Here is a 23100-nt window from a genome sequence, read left to right on the forward strand (position 1 = left end):
GCAAAAGATGCGTGCCGGCATTGGGCACGTGGTGAATGGCTACAAACGAGGCGGGGATTCTGCCCCGGCGCTGAGCGTTCGCTTCACGCCCGGGCAGCCGCTGGCTGCAGCGCGTCGAAGCTGCGGCTCCTTCAGAATCTAAGAAATCGAAGCGATCAGCTTCCGTCCATATGGAGGCTCTGGGCAGAAGGAATCGCGCCCGAAACAAGGTGGATTATTACTCACTCTGGGATAACTGCACCCACGCAAAACCCGAAGGACTGATTGCAAACACACGGCCCCACATAATTATTTAGCTAAGGGGGTTAAAGAGGGAATCGCTTTTTCACCACCGAGCGTGCTTCTTTGTATTGCATTGGTACCCCTGCACGGGCTTGAGCCCCCCAGCAGTAGCGACTGTAACTGGGACCCATGTATGTGGATTAAAAATCTCTTTAAGGGAGGCGAGTCTGCCACCCTTCCAGTAGAACAGACTGCCTTGCTCTTTCCTTAGAATTTTAAAAGCAGAAGCTGGCTAGCCACCTGTCAGGGATGCTGGGACAGCAGATTTCCTTCATCAGCAGGGGTTAGGTTAAACACTAGAGGATCTTTGAAGTCTTCTGCACAACTAGGTTGCTATGTGGCTGGTTCCTATGCCAATGCCCTAGCAAGATGTGGCTGGCATGGGAAGAAACCAGCGACATCCTCTTACCCCAACCCACTTTGATTCCTGTTTATAGATGCTACGGCCACAAGAGTGAAAAATCCAACTATGTAAAGTTTCAAGTATGTTTCATTGGATAAACCTCATGTGACAGAGGTTGTCCATGCTTACTCCAAGTCCCACTTAACTCGATTGCCCTTACGAGCAGGCATGAAGAGGGTTCATTGCAAGTGGTTGAAACTTGGGTAACTGATCTGCATTAACAATGCAATCCTATGCATATCTACCCAGAGGTAAGCCATGCTGTATTCAATGGAACTTACCTAAAGGAAGAGTATAGGGATGTCATGGGCAATCTGTGGCCCTCCAGATAACTCCTGTCAGCCCTAGTTGGCATAGACAACAACATAGCAAAGTAAGGGTAATCTCCCAAATCAAACTGTTTTGCTCAGAGTCCAGCATCTGGAGGCCGCTGGTTCCCCGTTCCTGATATAAACAATAGCATATCACTAGCTTACTGCCATCATCCATATTTTTGAGAGTAATTACCCCACCACAATCACTAGTATTTGTTGCATGAGCATAGTCAATAATTCATTATAAGGTTTTAGATTGATCCCAGGTACGACAAAGGATTGTCAAATGCCCTTGGGGAACATAGGCTGCAATCCTAAAATAGCTTATTTCTTTGCTTATGTTGAACATCACACACACTTTACCTTTGTTGATTTTCATAGAGATAAATACTTTATCTCCCTTGACCACAGCATTTCAAATCCAGCTGCTCTAAAGATAAAAACCGCTATAACCATTTCCCTCAAAATTCATGTGTTTGGAGTGACTAAAACATTTATGGACTGATTCTTAGAATGATACTTCATTTTTGTTTCTTTCTAGAATACACCCTGCAGTTGGTTGCAGACCAAATAAAGTATTTTGGAACTGCACAGAAGACAGAAATTCCCCCATATGAATGGTTATAAAATATAACAGCAATACAGATTTGTTATAAATCTCGTTCAGAGGGATTCTCTCCTGGGAACTGCCAGACAAGTGTGGAACACATTTTGCTGTTGTGGCAGGAATGTCAGTACAAGTGCAGGAGAGATAAATAAATGTGGCATGTTGGCCCAGATCCTCTGCTGTCTTAAGCCAGTACTTTTCTACTGACCTCAATATTATTATTGTCTCCATGATATTTTGCAATCTGGAGATATGTAGGAATCAGGTGGGGGAAAGAAATGGGGCAAAGAACTGCAGGAAAGAGACAGAATGATCATTTAAAACAAATGATGTTGTTACTGTTCTGTTCCTGCCTCTCATGAGGCTGACAGTTGGTTACCATGCCACAATAAATGTCCTGGGCAGTGGTGGGGAACCTCAGCCACTGAACCTGAATGCGGCCCTTCAGACCTCTCTGCCTGGCCCTCAGGACTCTCCCAAGCCATTCATGCTCCGCAGACAACCCCCTCTCCACCAACCTTGCTCCACACTTTTCTTGAATTATTCTGTCTGTGTGGAACATGTCCTTGTCCTTGAGCTGTGATAAAGCCTCTTGCTTTCATTAGGAGGATGGAGATAATGTGAGGTGTGTATGTGTAGAAACCTCTGACTTGTTATTTTTTTCAGGGGGGGATATGGCAGAAAATGGTTCTCCCCACCCACCCTGGTCTAAGGCACATGCCCTTGTGAGTGAATGGGAAACGACATTCAAGCATAGTGTTTTGAGAGCATATGGTTAACGGTCAGTGAAACATACGTTGGAAATTAAAGATGGAAATTACTCTTGCGTATTATGCTGGAAATTAACCTTACGTATTACTAAGAGCATTGTCACTACATGTTGCCATTTGAAGCTTCCAGAAATGTACTGTTTCAGAGATCACTTGATTTGAAAGAAAGTACTATAAGTTTGTTTTCTCAGTAGACTTGCATTATTTAGTGGAGTATTTCCCTTCTTATACCCAAACGAGAAGCTGCTCTCAAATTCATGGCTGAGCCAGTGCAAGGGCAGTACGATTTCTGATGCAATGCCTAGCTGTAAATATTGTGATGAAATTTAAGGATCCTGAGCACTCTCCTTGCAGTAATAAAACACTATTGTTAAAGGGAACCGATTGCAGGGCGTATGTGTGTGTTTACTAGCAACAACTTTGATGCTACATAACTCAGAAGCCTTCTAAACATACCAGGATAATTAATATGAAGTAAATAGTTATTTATCCAATCTCGTACTGGTTTACTATTCAACTCAGTGACTTCCAAACTTCAGAATAAGCAAATCAGTAATATATCTGATATATCTGGGGGATTCTACACAGTTCTGTCCTCTAGCTTTGCAAAATGCTGGAATATGACTAGTGTTTCAAAGTTCAAAACCTATTCTGTTTAGTCTGAAGCTAGCTACACATTGGTGCATCGGAGAAGTAATGTGTACTCAAGTACCGGTTACCTATTTGAAACTGAAGGGCATGTGATGATTATGAATGTGGAAGATTCCAAATGTAGACTTTGCAATCATATAACAGAAGGAAGCCATATTTAACGTCCTATGTAAATATGCACAGCAGTACATTGTTAGTCTGATTTATTTTGAGCTTACAAACGGGGGCCAGTGTATTCGCTAGACACTAGGTGTGGTGTAATGGCTGAAGACTGCCAACTATGTACAGTGGTACCCCGCAAGACGAACGCCTCGCAAGACGGAAAACCCGCTAGACGAAAGGGTTTTCCGTTTTGGAGGCGCTTTGCAAAACGAATTTCCCTATGGGCTTGCCTCGCAAGACGACAGCCCATAGGGAAATCTCCGGGACAGCGGGGAAGCGCAGCGCGTCTTCCCCACTGTCCTCGGACCTCCTCCCGCCGCGCGGCATCGGAACGAAGCTCCAATGCCGGGCGGGGGGGGGGACGCCTCCTCCCGGCGCGCGGCATCGGAATGAAGCTCCGATGCCGGGCGGGGGGGGGGGGAACGCCTCCTCCCGGCGCGCGGCATCGGAACAAAGCTCCGATGCCGGGGGGGGAACGCCTCCTCCCGGCGCGCGGCATCGGAACGAAGCTCCGATGCCGGGCGGGGGGGAACGCCTCCTCCCCCCCGCGCGGCATCAGAACGAAGCTCCGATGCCGGGCGGGGGGGGCGCCTCCTCCCCCGCGCGCGGCATCCGAACGAAGCTCCGATGCCGGGCGGGGGGAATGCCTCCTCCCCCCCCCCCGCGCGGCATCGGAACGAAGCTCCGATGCCGGGCGGGGGGGAACGCCTCCTCCCGGCGCGCGGCATCGGAACGAAGCTCCGATGCCGGGCAGGGGGGGGGAACGCCTCCTCCCGGCGCCCAGCTTCGGATGGCTTTCCTGAAGACTTGGGGTGGGAGGAGGGTTTTCCTTCCCACCGCCAACATTCAGAATGCTGTTCTGAATGTTGGCGGCGGGGAGGAAAAACCCTCCTCCCACGCAACCCCGGGAACAGAGGGAAAGCGCTGCATGCCTTCCCCTCTGTTCCCGTACCTGTCCTGAAGGCTTGCGGTGCGGAGAAAAGCCCTTCTCCGCACCGCCAGCCTGGCAAGCGGTTTCCCTAGGAACGCATTAATTGATTTTCAATGCATTCCTATGGGAAACCGTGCTTCGCAAGACGAAAAACTCGCAAGAAGAAAAAACTTGCGGAACCAATTAATTTCGTCTTGCGAGGCACCACTGTACTAGGAAATCCCCAGCTAAAATTTGTTTCTTCTGCCATGAACTTAGCAGGAGGTAAGCTCTGCAGACTTCCTTCAGTCAGCCTGCACTGCCTTTACAGGGATGGTATACAGATTATTTAGATGACGTATGAAAAACATTTTCCAATACAGTGGTACCTCGGGTTACAGACGCTTCAGGTTACATACGCTTCAGGTTACAGACTCTGCTAACCCAGAAATAGTGCTTCAGGTTAAGAACTTTGCTTCAGGATGAGAACAGAAATCGTGCTCCGGCGGCACGGCAGCAGGAGGAGGCCCCATTAGCTAAAGTGGTGCTTCAGGTTAAGAACAGTTTCAGGTTAAGAACGGACCTCCGGAACGAATTAAGTACATAACCCGAGGTACCACTGTACTGAATGCGTTATAAATGCATCATTTGTGAGAAAAGCTGTATGCTAAACAAATGACTGAAGGCATGGTTCAGACACATGTTTATAAAGTTGGGCAATACCTTTATTAGAATCAGGGCTTTTTCCCTAGGGGAATTTACAGGAGCTCAGTTCCGGCACCTCTCAGGTGGGCGACATTGCCATTCTAAGAACGAGGAGGGTGTCCTGGCACCTGTTTTTCTAGGAACAATAGCACCGTCCGTTAATACTACATGTGGCGATCTTCCCTGTTCTCTAGAGCAAGTGCAAGAAGTTCTATCTATCAGGTGCGTGTGGGAAAGGTGAAGGAAGAAAGGCGTGCAGGTGACGTGCAAGCCTGGCCTTCTGCTGGTTAGGCGCAGCGGCAGCGCGCGGGAAGCCGCCTGGCTCCCTCAGTCGCTCCTCTCGCCAGCCGCCACTAGAGGGTCCTGGAGGATAAACCTGCTGCTGCCCGAGGAGAAGCTTGGGCTGCCGCTCCGCAGGTTGCTCGAGGGGAGGCCGGCTCAAGCGCCGCCTCTCCCCGGCTCGTCTTTGTGCCGCCGCCGCCCGACCCCTTCAGGCTGGCCCCCCGCGAGGAGCGCCGAAACCTTTCGAGGGGGCTTCCCTGGGACGGGGACGACGCCATCCCCGCAGTAGCTGCAGCCTCCGCGAGGCCTCGGCCTCCCACCCCCCTCGCCCCACCCACACAAAGGGCTTCTTCGCTGCGCCTAAACGGCGAGCACTGGAGCTGCGCTTCGACAAGAAGCCATTGTAAAATAAAGGTTTATTATTATTTATTTATTTTAAAAGGAGGAAGCGGAAATAGGTGATAGGAGCGGCTGCCGCCGGGTGTGTTTTTTATTGGGGGGGGGGTTCTTTCTCCTTTGGCTCCTCGAAGGGCAGAGAGGCAATTGCTTTTAGCAATGCCGAAAGCAGCAGGTCTCTTCCTCGGGGCCGGAACCCCATTGAATCCAGGAGGCGTGGTTTCCCGCTGCCTTTTTAACACGGCTGCGACTTATCCCCCACGTGAAATCGCAGTGACCCTTTCCCCCCTTCTCTCTTTTTAAATCGTTGCGTGCATTCTTCCTCTGTATGTTGGAGCTTAGCATTGCATTGCAGCCGTCCTATTTCGCTGATAGGGGAAGGGGGAATATTAAATTGTGGGTGGAGATAGCAGTCGACACAGATTTCTCTTCAATACATAACAGGGAAAACTCTCTCTCCACCCGCCGCTTTGTTTGGAGATTCAGTTCCACTTCCCCACCAGCATGTTCCAACCCAGACCCTTTTCGATCTTCCCACCCACCGATTTCCCAAAGAAAACCCTCGGGCGAAAGTTGCGCTAGTTCTGGGAGACTTTCTTAACTTATCTCCTGGCTTTTAAAGAGAGGGAAAGAGAAATCCTTTGGCCACAATCCGCCGCAGCGACTACTATTTGGGCTGGAATATTTTACAACACACCCCACAAGCGTGAGCCTCCTCCTCCCCCCTCCCGGCTTGGCTCTGCCCAGCTGCACCCGGCTGAGTTGAGCAAGCCTGTTTGCAGCCTCGCCGTTTCCCTGCGCGCTTTCCCCGCCTCCCCTTTGCCCGGGCTCCTCTTCGACCCAACGGGATCCGGAGGGAAGCGGAGGAGGAGCCAAGGCTGCGCGAGGGGGTTTTGCAACTCCCTCCCCTCACCATATGGGAGCGGGCTGGAAACTGTTGTTAGGTATGTGGTTCCTAGGTCAGCGGCACGCTGGATCCAGCTAGGAGGAAGGAGCTGGGGGGCAGTTTCGGGCGACCATGGAGAACGTGGAGTTCCGAGGCGGCCAGGAGAGGTTCCCGGACAAAGATCCGAGGCTGAACCCCGCGTTTTTGGACACCCAAGGGCACCCTCACCAGCCTCTGCTGCTGATAGGGGAGCAGAGGGGAGGCGACGCGTACAAGCTGGTGGAAGTGCAACTGAGCGGCGGGGCTCCCTGGGGATTCACGTTGAAAGGAGGAAGAGAACATGGAGAGCCTCTCATCATCACCAAGGTAAGGTTACACGCGCGCGTATTTCTCCGCGTAGGTGATCCAAGGGGTGCCACAGTGTGACGGGGTGGGTGAGGGGATTCCCAGCCTCTTTTGTTTATGTCAGGATGTGGCCGGTTGACTCTTGTAATCCTACCGATTTCCAGAGTTTTCTGCCCCCTGGCCGAGCAGTTTGCTTGCACATACAAATGGTGTGTTTTTTCCTTTTTTCTTTTCTGGAAGCACTTTTTACTAAGTGGTCGCTTCGATTCACCTCAACAGGGGACTCTTGCGATGTTGTTGGCAGCGGCTGAATTCTTCTTTACTTTGGTCTTCGTGACATTGGAGTGCGTACTCCAGCCGCCACTCATTGAGGGTTGCTTTCAAATATTCTTGAAAATGCCCGGTTGGCTTTGTTCTCTTGGCTGTAATTGCCATAATGTGGTTTTACCGTTTGGTTTTGGTCACATTTTCAGTTTAGCATACTCACTGATAGTCCCATTGATTTAATGGTAAATTCCATGATGGATGGAAGCTTCAGGCAGCAATCCTAGGAACACTTTCCTGAGAGTAAACCCTATTCAGCACAGTGGGGCTTACCTCTGAGAAAGTTTGCATATAGGCTTGCACTGTAGAGTTCACATACAGCCTCCCCCCCTTTAATCCAGAATAGCATTCCAGGTTAATTAATGTGTCATCACACAATCACCAAATCAGAATTCATAGTATACTTACTCAGCCATTGCACTAACTGGAGAAAAGTACACTTCTTGTTATGAGTACAAAAAGATGATTCAAGGACAGTAAGTGATCTTATTTGCCTATTTTAATTTCCTGAATGGTCACACAATACTGCTCAATTAAGAATGGTGAGTTGTTCCTCGTAGAAGTGGTACAGTTTCCTCCTTTTTCTCCACATAGAACTGCATGTCTCTTCACTGTCATTTCTCCTGTGCTGAATGAACATTTAACTACAGATTGAATTGCTCTAAACTGCACAGGTCAAGATAATTTCTTAACTTTCCAGTTGTTGTGGCTTATTCCCTAATGGCCTAGAGGTTGAGGGAGAGCTATCAGAGCTTTTTTTTGAAGCTCTTTCTTGCTTATGTCATTGTTGCAACTGAACACTGGATTAGATTATTTAGCTGTGTTTGGTCATAAAAATCCTCCTCCATTTCCCAAAAGCCATTCACAAGGCCATGTGTGATAACAGGACAGACCCACTTGCATGTTACCTGCACAGCTGAAAAGCAAACACCACACTTTCTTAGGCAGATTATTTCACTTTATTTTTCCTCTCCCCTAGGCCTTCGAGAAGGGCATGTGTCTTTCAGTATTGCCACTCAGTGTTAAAACATGTGTTGTTCAAATGCTCATTGTTTTCAGTTGTTTGCCAAACTTTTATCCAAACTCAACCCCCTGATCTGCTCTGTGCAGAATTAGTTTTGTTTCTGCATCAGTGTAATTTCTTACCATTTAACAAACAACAATTGGCTGTCCATCATATTTCTTAAGACCTTGAAAACCAAGGGGAGCTGCTTGCTACTAGATAATGTTTTATTCTTTCACTGGTGGAAGCTGGGGTCTAGTTCATACAAAAACAATTCCTTAGACGTAGAAAGCTAGCACGCCAGGTCCCCCTGGCTAAATCTCTTCTTCCTGGCATCCATGTCCAGCTCAGAGATATTTGTTAGTGGTGATGTATGAAGAAACTTTCAGTTATGTGAGCCTTCTCTGAAGGAGTACAGGTTTGTGTCTTGTGATGCAATCTAATCTCCATGGCCACTGTCCCATAAAATTCGTGTGGCTCTCATAATTTACCTACCTATGTCAGTTTCTGATAATCTGATTATAGGTGGCTGAATACAGACAATACAAGGAATTACCAAAGTGTGCATTTAATATCCTGCTAAGTGTTGAGAACATTTGCACCACACCTTGCTTTTCCAGAATCTTGATTAGGTGTGGAAATGTGATAAAAATTATTCTCATCCCTTGGCAGGATTGGTTTACCAAGCATACATAGACAGTCACTTAGCATTTGGGAAATGGCTGCCTTTTGTTCACTTTGTGTCCTGATCACTGTGAGGCCAGCTGAGAAAAACACTGCTTCCTGCCTTCAACACTCAAAAATGTTCTAGGGAGTCCTAGATTGTATTAAACGTATACAAGCAGACAGGGGAACCCAAATCCATGTGTTATTCATACTATGTACAACAATATGTCTGTATTGGATAGAAGTAATTAAATGCTTTAGGGGATTAAAAATAGCCAAGGGTTTTAGAGTTTATTGAAAAGTTTGAAGTTGACATATTGTTAAGTTTTAGGCAAGGAAGAAAGCAGAGACTTGAGGCATGGAATATAATTAACAGATGCACTGAAAGGACTTTTTAAGAGATGAGTGATTTTTGTCGTTGTTATTTATATTGATGATGAAGTAATAGTTGAAACTTGTGGTTTAATTAAGAAATTAAAATAGTGTTGATTATCTGTTGTTGTTCATGTATGTACTGAGAATCTTACTATTGTATGGTTAGAGATGCTCAGATTTTATTAAATGCCTGTGGGGCCCAGGAGAACTTTGCTTGTTCTCCTAAGACTATAGAATTGGAGCCAACTAAGTTACCTGCGGGTGGCGCTGTGGGTAAAACCTCAGCGCCTAGGACTTTCCGATCGCATGGTCGGTGGTTCGAATCCCCGCAGCGGGGTGCGCTCCCGTCGTTTGGTCCGAGCGCCTGCCAACCTAGCAGTTCGAAAGCACCTCCGGGTGCAAGTAGATAAATAGGGACCGCTTACCAGCGGGAAGGTAAACAGCGTTCCATGTGCTGCGCTGGCTCGCAAGATGCAGCTTGTCACGCTGGCCACGTGACCCGGAAGTGTCTGCGGACAGCGCTGGCTCCCGGCCTCTAGAGTGAGATGAGCGCACAACCCTAGAGTCTGTCAAGACTGGCCCGTACAGGCAGGGGTACCTTTACCTTTACCTTAAGTTACCTGCACTTCCTGCTGTTTTGAATGGAGACTTAATCATGCCAAACTGTTCAGTTGAATCAAAGTGTAATCTAGACTGAAATTCTGCACCCAGTTACCTGTGAGTAAGCCTCATTGAGGATTTTGCACACACTCAATTCCCAATTTTTCTATCCTAAGTATGGGCTTAGCGTGGTCAGCATGTGTAATGATGTGTGTTTGAAGGCAGCTCTTTATCTTTTTTAAAAGTCCATGCAACTACCTCAGCAAAATTACCCCTCACCTGCAGCAGCAGTGGTTTTTCAAAGATTCACTTGCACAATAATTTCTTGGACCATCAGGATCTCATGGTCAAAGTAACAGGGATGAAGTGGTTTGAAATACTGATAAAGCATGTAACCTGTTGTATAGTGCAGGGAAAGGAGGTTTTTGAGCTTACAGCATAGATGCCACAATTCTGATTCTACCCCACCACTCCAGATATTTACTGTAAGATACCTGCTAGACCTGGCAGATTCCCCCGTTTCTTTTTCTCTTGGCTGACACCCCAGTCTTCCATACATCAAAAAGCTAACGGGTACTTGCCAGACCATTTTGAGGGACTTAAACATATTCACTTACAAATTTATGTACATTGTGTGTTCCCTGAGAGTATAGAAATGTTGTCCAATTTTTGGTGGCCCCATTTTGCTTCCAAACTGATAGGCAGGTTTGCTATGAGAGGGAGTGGTGATAAGGTGGAGAGAGGCGTAAGGTTTGTTTGCCTTCTGTACTTAATTACACCACACACTTTTTATGAACTTTTGCTTAGTGCATGGAAAGATAGCAAAGGACAAGATGTAAACAATCTACGAGAAGTTTGAAATGCTAAAAACATTCGACAAGCCCATCTGTAGCTATTTTAAATATAAGATGGAATAAAACCATGTGTTTGGGTACTGAAATGCTGGGTGTATAAAATGTTATAGTGGTTTCTTGGAAGGTCAAGCCAAATTCACATTGTTAAACCAGATAATAATAGGGTAGCACAGCCCATAACTGAGTGACTTGGCTGGTTCATTTCTGATGTTTATGTAGACATCAAGGACCTTTTCAAATACCCTGTTTTCAAGAGCAAAAGATGTGCACCTGTTAAGTATTTCCTGTATGCAATCAGCACATCACTTGAGTTTGTACTTCTGGCCCTGGCATAGCACATTTTCACAGTACTGAGTATGCTATATTTTGTTATTGAGGATGATAATATTTTCTTCTCAGATACAGTGGTGCCCTGCAAGACGAAAAGAATCCGTTCTGTGATTCTCTTCGTCTAGTGGTTTTTTTGTCTTGCGAAGCAAGCCCATTGACGGATTAGCGCTGTTAGCGGCTTTTAGCGGCTTATCTGCTGATCGGATCAGCTGATAAGCGGCTTAGCGGCTTAGAAAAAGGGGGGGAGGAAAAAAACCCAGCAGGAACTCGCAAGACATTGTCGTCTTGCGAAGCAAGCCCATAGGAAATTCGTTTTGCGAAGCACCTCCAAAACGGAAAACTCTTTCGTCTGGCGAGTTTTCCGTCTTGCGAGGCATTCGTCTTGCGGGGCACCACTGTATTGTACATACTACTATCGTGACTGCATTGTAGAATGTGATTGTCAAGTGTACCGCATCCTTTTTTCTTTTTTTTTAAAGGAGTAAACTCACTAGTGATATTGTAAGGTCTAAGATGGGAAACTTGAGTTCAAAAGGGCTGTTGTATTAGAATCATAGAATTATAGGGTTGGAAGGGACCACAAGGGTCTTCTAGTCTAACCACCTGCAATGCAGGAATCTTTTTGTCCAGTGTGGGGCTTTAACTCACGACCCATGATATTAAGAGTCCCATGCTCTACACCGACAGAGCTATCCAGTTTCAGTGGCTATAAAGCAGGGGTGGGGAACCTGGGACCATCTAGGTGTTGTTGGACTACAGCTCCCATCATCCCTGACTGTTGACCATATTGCCTAGGGCTGATGAGCATTGGAGTCCGTCCAGCATTATCTGGAGAGTCACAGGTTCTCCATCCCTGGTATAAAGCAAAAGTATTACGTGGTTCAATTCCTGATTTTGCAACTGCATTACACTGTAAGGTAAAGGTAAAGGGACCCCTGACCATTAGGTCCAGTCGTGGCCGACTCTGGGGTTGCGGCGCTCATCTTGCTTTATTGGCCGAGGGAACTGGCATACAGCTTCCGGGTCGTGTGGCCAGCATGACTAAGCCGCTTCTGGTGAAACCAGAGCAGCGCACGGAAACACTGTTTACCTTCCCACCGGAGCAGTACCTATTTATCTACTTGCACTTTGACGTGCTTTCGAACTGCTAGGTTGGCAGGAGCAGGGACTGAGCAATGGGAGTTCACCCCGTCGCGGGGCTTCGAACTGTCAAGCTTCTGATCGGCAAGTCCTAGGCTCTGTGGTTTAACCCACAGCGCCACCCGCGGCCCTGCATTATACTGTACTGCCTTTCAAAAAAATCATTCATAGTCCCAAAGTCTGTAAGTCCGTCCCTTCCATCCTTATTTATTTATAACAATTTCTATACCACTTACTTTGCACCTGTCCTCACATTTGCCTGTGATTCTCTTTGCCCTTCTCCTCAGTGCCTTGCTGGGAATGAAAGGGAAGGTGAAAGAATAACCGAAAGGGTGCTTTTTCTCTCTCCCCACACCACCACCACCACTTTTCTTCTCACTTCTTGGTTGGCAAGTAGTATGCTTGTTTGTGCTCTCCAGGGGGCTAGAGCCAGCCCAGTACCCGCTGGCTGACAGCTCCTAGTTAAGGTAATAATTTAGCTTTGTCATTCCGCCAAAAAAGCCTGACTCAGGAAACAGAAGCAAGCCATTTAAGTTCTTTGAATGCTGAAGCATGCTTATGTGCTATATTTTACTTGGTCAGTGAACTTTTCCACCTTTCAGTCTGCAAACATGGTGCTCAGAATTTATGAGTACTACAAGGGCAAGCTTCTTAAAAACATAGAATTCTCACTCATATACAAACTTAATTTTCCATGTGTTTTTTCCTAAACGGGCAGCAGATGAGTCTAAACATTTGTTCAAAGATGCCCCGGCAACAAGTCTTTCTGTGAACTGTGCCAGCTCTTGTGACTTCAGTGAGTATGGCACTCAAGAAACAAAGCATAACTAAGCCTCATAGCCAAGTGGCGATGATATGAGGGAGGGGGGCTAGCAGCTGACGAGGGAAGGGATAAACCTCTTCTCCCTGTGTAATAAGACTTTGATCAGAATCCAGGCTCAGCACAGCTGTAATTTACAAAAAAACAAATGCAGGTGTGTAGTTTGAGCCTTTGACATCTAAAGATGGCTTAAAAGGAGACTGGTGAAATTCATGGAGGATAAGTCTGTCAGTGGCTACTAGCCCTAATAACTATATGTTACTTTTGGGATTGGGCTCAATACCAATTGCAGACAACCAACACAGTTGGCTTTGTGCCCTTGCTTGTTGGCTTCTTAGAAGCACCTAGTTTGCCGCTGTGAGAAACAGGATGCTGGACTCGATAGACCTTAAGTCTCATCCGGCTGGGCAATTCTTACATTGCCAGATCTCAATGGAACTATTGCTACCTTACACTGTTTTCTTGTTTCTTTCCCCTTTCCTTCAGGGCTCTGTATATTAGATTTCATGCATCTAGTAAATAGCATATATAAAGTTTAAAAGATTTTGGGTTGTTCGCAGCAGTACGGATTTGATTGATAAAAAAAAATACTGGGTGTTTGCAGAAAATGATGGCGCTAGAACTGTTTTTGTTACACACACTCAAAGTTATCTCTTGGAAGACCCTTTGTTCAAGCAACTCTTCACTTGGCTAGTACATGAAAGTGGCACAGATAGCCTGTTGCTGGTTCTTCAGGTGTATGATACCGTTGGCAGCCAACAGTTCCTGGCAGCGGTCTCATTCTGTCTGTATTTGCTCATCTCCGTTTCAGCCAAAGCCATGATGGTGGCAAGATTGCTCCTCTGAGCATGAGCCAGCTCTGACATTTGTCACAGGACAGGAGGAGCCACCTAAGACCTTGGCAAGGAAGCAGCAAGGATGGCATCAGCTGTTAAGCAGACATTTTTACATAGCTGGTCTTTGAAGTGCCCCACACCCATTAAGTCAGAATTGCTGACTAATGCTCAAAAAATGTCTCTCTGAATTGTGGAAGGAGTTGACTTTTGTCCTTTCTGAGGTCTAATTGGTTCTTGCAGATCAGAGCTTTGAAACGAAATAGTGTTACCTTTTGTTCTTTTTTCACTTCTAGGTGTAAAGGGTGCTTATCCACAGTATTCCAAAAATCTCTTTCCTGAAGGCAAACTATTCTTGTCTACCCTGGCAGTTTTAATCTATGCCTAAGATTTAAAAAAGAAACCTGACTGAGATTGTATTGCACCTGAATGTTCATGTTCTTTAGCAATATGTTATAACTCTTACACTTTTCTGATGGTCAATATTTAATTAGCAGAAGCTGTTCAGTGGTGAAGTTCAAATGCTGATACATTAATGAGTGATCAATTAAAGAAAAAGGAGGGTGAAAAACACTGTTATTTGAGTTCTTGCTTTAACTTTTCCAGAAAAGACCCATTCCAGTTTTTCACTAAAAATGACAGCAAACCTAATTGCAATAATTCACTCACTCAGTAGCTCCTGAGTGGAGTTCAGGTCAGCTGACTAGCTAACTACATGTAAACATGTTGAAATTGCAGGTAAGATTAACTTGATCAAGATAAGCATCCTGATAACGTAATGCAAGACATTCACGGTACATATTTGGAGCATTCTGATGTATTCCTGTGCAGGTTCTCTTCCGCAGAACCCCATTGTGAAACTGCCTGCGGCAGTAAATTGCAGATGAGTCATGTCGAGTGAGTCTGGCAAATACTTGGGTGGGGAACTTCTAAGTGAAACTTAATTTCATTGCAGAAAGTGGGTTTGCTTATTCAGTTGGGGGAATCCTTGTTGAATCAGTGCATATGTAGATGCTGTAATATACTTGTTGTGGTGATGAAAGATGTAATGCTTTTGTCTTCCTGACACAATCTAAAACAGTGATATATTTTGATATTCCTAGGCACTGGTGTTGGGTTTCTAAAAACTTGGACTCTTAGGCAACTGGGTATTTTCTAAGTCTGCTCATAGGTCACGGTTTTTGACATTGCTCTCAACAGACCCAAATCTGGTGGTTGTTGATGCAGGGAAGGCACTGTTCCTGGGTTCCTTAATAACATGTACAGTGGTCTGTCATAAACCTTTGGAACAAAATTAAAAAAAAAAATTTTTTTTTGACTACAGCAGACCAACATGGCCACCTACCTGTAACCAACCTTTGGGATATAGTGGGCTAGCCCAGTGTTTCCCAGGGTCTTCACCTTTTTTTGGACTACAATTCCTACCCTCCCTTACCACAGGTCTTGCTACCTAGGGATGATGGGAGTTGTAGTCCAAAAACAGCTGGAGACCCAAGTTTGGGAAACACTGGGCTGGACCACTGCTGTAAATCTTGAACTTTGGGGAGGTATGATGTCCTTCAGGGGTCACCGAAGAGACCAGCTGCAACTCTTACCACACTCTGCATCATTGAGTCAAAGTTTAGGGCTAAGAAACATGCTGTCCTTGGCGTAAAGGGCTAAGTCACTGCTGGCAGTGACTGTATGCCATACTTTTTCAACCGTGTCATGCTCTATGCCATACTTTTTCAAATTTAGTATTCTAATGGGGAGAATGGATAGTTTGCTGCCTAATTCATAAGGACTCGATATTTATGGGCATCGCCACCAATAAAATTGCTGGGTGGAAAATTTGGCCCTTACAGCCCATTATGATTTTACAACCATGAGCTAGACGTTTCAGACTCGTATTGGGAATGTTTCCATAATGTAACATCACCTTTCTGTCAAACAGACAGTTGTGAGAGGTAGAAGTTTAGTGTAAAAAAAAAACAAAAAAGGGCTTGTGTATGATAAGCATGAAGGAAGCAACACTGAGCATAGGCTGCAGGACATTGGATAAATAAACAGCTTTTCACCCTGTTGTAGGGATTATTCATTACTGTACTGTTAATGGAAACTCAGATGCAGAAGTGTGTGATGTTATCTCCATGGGGATCACCTTCCATGAATACTAATGTGTTGTGTCTGTGTGTAAGCCAGGCGTAAGCAACCTTTTTTCTGCCATAGTTTTCTGCTAAGTGCTTGGCAGGACCAGAGACAAAAGTGTCTTGGTTTCGCTAATCTGGAATTAAAACTATCCTTCAGTTTTCACCACGGTTACTTCCTTAAAGCCATAAAGCCAGGGAAAAGGTGGTGGGTTTTTAAAAAAATCAATTTTATTACATTAAACACTGCCCAATCCAATTGTTCATACAAAGAGGAGGAAATAAGGAAGGAAGAAACTCTGATGGGATGGAAGAATGAGGCAGTTTCAAGAGGTCCATGGGGCTGTGTAAAATGAGGTTAGGGGCTACATGGAGCTCACCTGTGGGGTCAGCACATTTCAAGTAAAAGCAGTTAATGCAAGCAATGCTCTGTGCATGCTTCGAGTCTTCTAGGTGGAACCTCTCTGCTAAGCAAAGACACTTGAATATTCAGCTTTGTGCTAGAACCCAATGTTTCTATTGCTTTAAAGTCTCAAAAATAGAAACAGAAATGTGTCTCTTCCAGCACAAAGCAAAAGCTTTTCCAGTAGTTAGTACAGTATACATTTGTTTCTTATTTGCATAACGGCTTTGATCTGTTTTTATCTGCAGTGAGCTTGTTGCACAAAAGTTGATATGGTCCAGGGGTGGGTGTGTAATAATTTTTTGCCCTTTCTCCTTTTGCATAATAATTTAAGGTATGTGAGTATTGTCCAGGTTACAACCTGGAAGCCCTACCTGCACTGAAGTACACAGCCGGTGTCTTGTAACAGTAGACTGATGGAAATGCAAATATGACTGGCAGGAAAAGTTTAAGGCTACACTCTGTAGTTCTTTGTATTGTGCTAATAGTCTGATGGTGGCTAGGGAATAAATCTTGTTAGAATTTGCTGGTGTTTATTGTATCAAATTTCTGTCCTGTACTTCCTCCCAAATTATAAGGACGGCCCAAATTATAAGCATTTGCCAACATCATGAACCTTACTTCCAAGGTAAAGGTTTCTTCCTACTTAGTGTACTGTATGAGTGTGTCCTGGCTGACATATAATTTCCTAATTGTTGTGTGTGTAATGTCCGGACATTACCAAAGAGACGTTCTGTTGTTTTGGGATGGGGTTGAAAAATATTTGTCACTCTCAAAAAGTACTACCTCTTGATATATAACCTCCAGTTATCATTGTCTTCCTTCACCCCAGGAGATGCACATAAAAGGTTACTTGGTCTGACTTACAGTTTAAAAATAATAATAATACAGCACTTGAAGCACCTTCATGCATGGAAATGGGTTATGATCCAATGCTATTCATACACAGGCTGTTCTCAATAGGAATTATAATACAGTGGTACCTCGGGTTACATACAGGTTACAAACGCTTCAGGTTACAGACTCCGCTAACCCAGAAATGTTACCTTGGGTTAAGAACTTTGCTTCAGGATGAGAACAGAAATCGTGCAGCAGCGGCAGCAAGAGGCCCCATTAGCTAAAGTGGTGCTTCAGGTTAAGAACAGTTTCAGGTTAATAACAGACCTCCAGAACGAATTAAGTTCTTAACCCGAGGTACCACTGTACCTAGCTACTTTAAATGAATTCAGATCTCCAGGGCCTGGTGAGCTCACCCAAGGGTACTAAAGGAGCTTGCAGATGTAATCTCAGAGCCTCTGTCTGTAATCTTTTGAGAATTCTTGGAGAACAGGTAAGGTCCCTGCAGACTGGAGGTAGGCAAATGTTGTCCTCATCTTCAAAAAAGGGAAAAAATACCCAGGTAACTACTGACCAGTGAGCTTGACCGTAATATCAGGAAAAAGGTCCCAGAACACATAATTAAACAGTTGGTCTGTAAGCACTAAGAAAAGGATGCTGCGATTACTATGACCCAGCATGTGTTTCTCAGGAATAAGTAATGCTGGACAAATCTCATTTCTTTTTTAAGAGTTACAAGCTTGGTTCAGAACTCTTAACTGAATTATGAGCCCCTGAAAAGTGTTGATGTATTGCAGTAATATATGTCTGTGTTTAGAAATTAATCTAAATGTGAAATACGTATTAAGTTACTGTGTGAAAAAATGGACGGTTATGACATTTGTCCTTATTCTTCAATGAATGAGTGATACTGCTTTCAAGATCATTGTCCTTAATTAAAATTAGGATGATAAAAGACCACTGTTGGGTAATTTCCCCAGTAGAGTTCAAATGCTAAACACAGTATCTAGAGGTTTGTCAGCTCCATAATTGTGTGGATGAGGCAAAATAGTTATCAGCAAGATTGGGTCTGTTCCTGGATAAATAATTCATTTCTGAGTGAAGAAAGAGAAATTCTGAGAGGCAAACCAAGAGGTTTAGAACCAGGTAGATAAGTTCAGTAGGTAAATAGGAAGCAAGTGTTTTAACACAGACCCTTGCAAAGCAGGGCGGGTATTTGTAAATTGGGCAGGGCATATCAGGAGATACTGGAGTTCAGCTGTCTTATGAAATTCATCCCCTCAGAAGCCTACCATGTTGGCAAATTTCATTTGCTTCTGCTAATTATACACACATATTACACGCATGCACACACACACACATGCATACATACACAGACACGATCACATGCACATACTTATATATATTTGTTAGCTTTGAAAAAATAATTAGAGGTATCCGCTATAAAGGGCCTGCTATGGCTTCAAATTCCATTAACTTCTTTCTATCTATCTATCTATCTATCTATCTATCTATTGCCATATTTTGATTTCCCACTTGTGAAGTGTGGTGTTGGAAAACAAGGCCTTGCTTATTCCAAAGCAGACTTGGACCCAGGGCCAAATGAAGGAGGACTGTTTTCCAATGCACCAAATTGGGGTCTGAACCAAGTCTTGTGATCAGTGCGCATCCCTAGTGTGCATTCCCAAGGCCAGCTCCTGCATTGTTTTCTGTGCCAGCCCTTTAAGACAAAGTGGCCTAGGGGTTAGTAGTGGAGAAAGTTGCCTGAGAGGTTCTTAAATTTTCTTCTCTGGAGACTTTCAAGAACAGGTCGAACGTGCTCTGCCAACTAGGATATCTAGTCTCATTACATGAAGTCATTTTTAGAGAACATGAATCATGACTCATATCAGGGCCTGATCCTTAAATCTTTCTCCAGTCTGTGATGTGGTGGTTGTGTTGTAAGACTTAAATAATACGTTGAGGAAAATATTATCTGAATGGGAAATTAAAGCAATTAAATGGTTTATTCGGATATCGCTGTTCGTTTTTATTTATTGTTTCTCTTGCCCGCCCCCGTGTTACATAAGCTACGGGTTCATTGCGATTATATCTTCCACAGTTTGATGGCTTTGTTAGTATAATCACTATTAAGACATTTTAATTAACGTTTGTGGTGGTGATGGGAGGTTTCTAAATTGTTTCACATTTAAGTATGGTAGTTTTTAGTCTATGGTGGTTTTATTTAACTGTATTTATTTCTCTCTTTTTTTCCTATTCTGGGTTATAAATGGCCTTTAGGCCATGTGTTATTAGTCAACATGTAAAGTAGTAAATAATAATAATTGTAGATTCTTCCAGATTCAGAGGACACTCTTATTGTTATAATATTTTAAACCAACCAGTGCTTTTGTGTGCCCTATCTTGTCTGCTTTATGATAATTTGTCCATCCTGTCTAACATTTTATGAGACATAAAATCCACACGTGACATTTTCGGCTTAGAACCCTGGAAAATCATGGCAGTAAAAATACTGCTATATCAAATTTATCTCAGGGCAGTGTCCAAGGATACATTTAAAATCATTTCATTTATTTCAAGTAGATGGAACAATAAATAAAGCATTCTTAAAGCATAGGGCAACTGATTCCCTTACTGTCACAGACAAATCACAAATGCTTCAGAATATAGTCAGTTCTTATCTGGACACCAGTATTAAGCTAAGGTCGCCCTCAGATCGACCTCAACAGGGAGGAAGATTCTCCACAGTTGGGGCACCAGTTTGGAAAATGCCCTCTTAGAAAAGACGAATAGCATCTCCACAAAAGAGGGAAATGATTTGTATAAAGTTCAAATGTGCTATAATTCATAGATGTGGATGCAAATTTAGAAACCACGACTATAATTTAATTAAAAATGCAAGAAAAAATCCTGCCATAATAGACAAAACCTGTTTGCCTATGTAGTCCGCTGTCCAGGTGCTGTCAGTTGGACATATTTACGGCCCCTGCTGTCTCCTCTTTTTCTTTAAACTGGACTTGGGCCAGAATCATGGTTCTTCAAACAGAGGACTGTTTTCTGTAATGCGTGACACATGAATACCCTGCTTGCAGATATCAACTTCCAGCTAAATGTAGAAAACTTTCCTAAAACTACCTCCAAGCCCTTTCACAGATTCATAATTAGCATGATATGGGAATCTTCTCTAGGAAAAGCCTGCAGTAGTAACAAATATTTAGGACATGAACTGATCTGTACCATGCAGTTGTAGGAGAAAACTACACCTGGAAGAAGGAAGGGTGATCTCATTTATTCTTAAGGATAATAAATTACATGATGCTTTCTGCTCAGTTTTCAAGAACTTGACATACTTTTGATGCAACTGATGGAAGCACAGGTACAATTTGCTGAGAAGGCAGCAAGCCCAACAGAATGGTGCTCTTTCCTGTTAGATCTATGACTATGATCTGCATTCTGAGCATGTGTGAATAAATGTGCTGTTCCACCTCTCCAAAACCAGACAGCCTTTGCTCCAAAATTCCAAACAAAATGCTGTGTTGGTGTCTTCCGATAAATTATGGAAAGACGCAATTTATAAATAGCTAAAAGGAGTGGATATAATTAGCGAACACTCCTGTCACATCAAAACCCGAAACTTTATTTCCTGTGTTGCTTAATCTGCACTTTGGGTGGGGTGCAAATAGGTGTGTGTGCTTCAGTTCCTCAAACATGCTGGGTAATTAAAAGGATCATCTATAAAAATAAAACTGTGGCAGAGCTTGTAAAGGAAAAATCTGTGACTATCTTGTAGTTCTGTGTATGGGCTTGTTGGCAGATAGACCTATATGATAGGTTGACTGAGAAATTCAGATTAGTAGGCTTCTATTGTTTTGGGGGTATTTCAGTGGTGCAGCAAGCTGAAGGTCGCAGGTACAAGCACTGATATCTCGATGTGCCATTCTGTGTTGGCAGAACTAGATGAACCAAAGGAAATGCACATGTTCTCATACAGTGTCCTCCACTCAAAGCAGACGTGCTTTTTTCTGTTTGGTGCTTGTTCTACAAAGTTGGGAGGTTCTTACTTTTTATCTGGGACAGAGAGGGGGGCCTGGAAGGTGCTTCTCAGAATGGATATGTTTTGTTACAGCCTTGGGAGCTTATGTGGAATCTTTGACACCCTATACAGTGATACCTCAGGTTACATACGCTTCAGGTTACAGACTCTGCTAACCCAGAAATAGTGCTTCAGGTTAAGAACTTTGCTTCAGGATAAGAACAGAAATTGGGCTCCGGCGGCACGGCAGCAGCAGGAGGCCCCATTAGCTAAAGTAGTGCTTCAGGTTAAGAACAGTTTCAGGTTAAGTATGGACCTCCAGAATGAATTAAGTACTTAACCTGAGGTACCACTGTATCTTAATCACAGTCCACAATTACAACTGTATCTATTAAGAGACGAAAGGTATTCTCTCGTAGTGGATTTTATAGGTTAGTTCCACATAGGCTTGGTTCTCACAAATGGCAGTTGTAGTTGTATTCTGCTGTGTCTTTGCACTGTATTGTAAGTTAGCTTCCCACTGCATTATTGAGCAATTAAAACCTCTTCCCACAGGCATTAGGTACTATTACACATGCTCAGTCATCTTGATAAGGTGGCAATTATTATTTATTTATTTTTAAGGTAAAAGGAGAGGCTCTTACTATGAAATACCAGCGTGATGTCATGCATTAACCTTCAGACAGACATGTTGCAAACATCTGAAATTTGGAAGATTCTTTCCGCTGTCTTAGGTTGCAGTCTTACACACTGAACTCAGTGTGGCGTAATCCAAAGTAGATATTTTTAGTTTCGTACTTTTAAAATCCCTGCCTTTGCTGTATTTTTATGAAAGTAAATGTGTTAGTTGCTTTACTTCACTTAACTAAACAACCATAGAACCAAACAAAGACAGGCCGACATAGATACATTAAAACCGGTGGCAGGGGCAGGGAATACTTTAAAAACATTCTACTCCCAAGTTCATTTATAAATGTAAGATCTCAATATTTTGCACCAGTAGTGTGCCAGTGACAAAGTGTATTATTTTTAGCCCTGCCACAACTTACTAATTATTATATTTATATCCTGCCTTTCCCATGGGCATTTGAAGCCTGGGTTCCCAAGTCCTATTCTAACCATTACACCACACTGCCTCTCTATATATAACTAGATACATGGCAGAGCTTGTGGTGGCCACTCAAACCTGCAATTTATGGCCCTTGTCTCTTCATGATCCAAAGTCAAAACAGTTGGCTTCAGTACATAATGGTGGAGGCAATAGAGTTCCCAAAACATTAACTATACTATCAAGTTTGGATTTCTTGTTTTTTAACAAACACGAAAATTGCTTAAAAAGGGCAGGCCAGTCTGGATCCTATCCAAGGTAAACTTATTAATCTAAAGAACCAAGTAAATAGTTCTGTGAATCCCGAGGTCTTTCAGATTTTGTTTTTTCCTCGTCTCCAGTTCTTTTCAGTAAATTGCTTTTGAAGTCAAGGAAGATTTCAAAAGAGAAGATATAGTAGCAAATGAGCTAATCAAAGAAAGAAAAAAGTTCTAAACATTCCATTCCCTACATGCTAGCCATTACTAAATCTGGTTGTTACTGTTCTTATGAATATCTGCCTATATTTGTAAAAAACCAGCAAGTTAAAACTCTTTCACGCAGAATGGAAGTTGGAACAAAAAGGTCTTAGGTTGCTTCTGAAACAAACTTGGGGCATTGATAACTTCAAGCGGAGGCTATTAGTAATGAATAGAAAAGCCAAAGTGAGTCTCTTAACAGCAGCAGCAATAATAATAAATAATCCAGCCACAGAAGAAGGAAGTCTGACACTTTTAGCCATGTAAGGCATTAAAAAAGAAGAAAAGAAAATAGCCGAAAACCATCATGGTAAGCAAACTATGCCAAGATAAAATTTCCGGCTTGAGGAGATGTGGTCCCGTTCTGGTTACTTGGGGATAGTTCAAACGAGGCAGAAATCCAGACCTTCACATAATATCATTGCACGTGTGTGTAAAACAGAGCTACTCAGATAGCAATGAAATACACCTGTGCTG

The 23100-nt window shown here is 43.8% G+C and overlaps 1 protein-coding gene and 1 long non-coding RNA gene across 5 annotated transcripts in view; both read left to right on the forward strand.

The window, feature by feature from the left end:
* Window positions 1-103: 103 nt before the first annotated feature.
* LOC308588646 lies at window positions 104-2756 on the forward strand. The gene is made up of 2 exons (XR_014008858.1): window positions 104-209; window positions 1541-2756. It is a non-coding gene; the product is annotated as an uncharacterized lncRNA (long non-coding RNA).
* Window positions 2757-5623: 2867 nt separating this feature from the next.
* Window positions 5624-23100, forward strand: part of SHROOM2 (shroom family member 2) — a 103203-nt gene continuing 85726 nt past the window's right edge. For 2 of the 4 annotated variants that reach the window (XM_081196985.1, XM_081196986.1), the window contains exon 1: window positions 5626-6734. In XM_081196985.1, coding sequence (XP_081053111.1) covers window positions 6501-6734 — 234 coding nt within the window. In that variant the 5' untranslated portion in view covers window positions 5626-6500. Of the gene's footprint in view, window positions 6735-23100 lie in introns of all 4 variants that reach the window. The other 2 variants (XM_081196983.1, XM_081196984.1) reach the window with 2 other exon arrangements.

Source organism: Podarcis bocagei, assembly GCF_964188305.1.
Source record: "Podarcis bocagei genome assembly, chromosome: 6".
Classification (NCBI taxonomy): domain Eukaryota; kingdom Metazoa; phylum Chordata; class Lepidosauria; order Squamata; family Lacertidae; genus Podarcis; species Podarcis bocagei.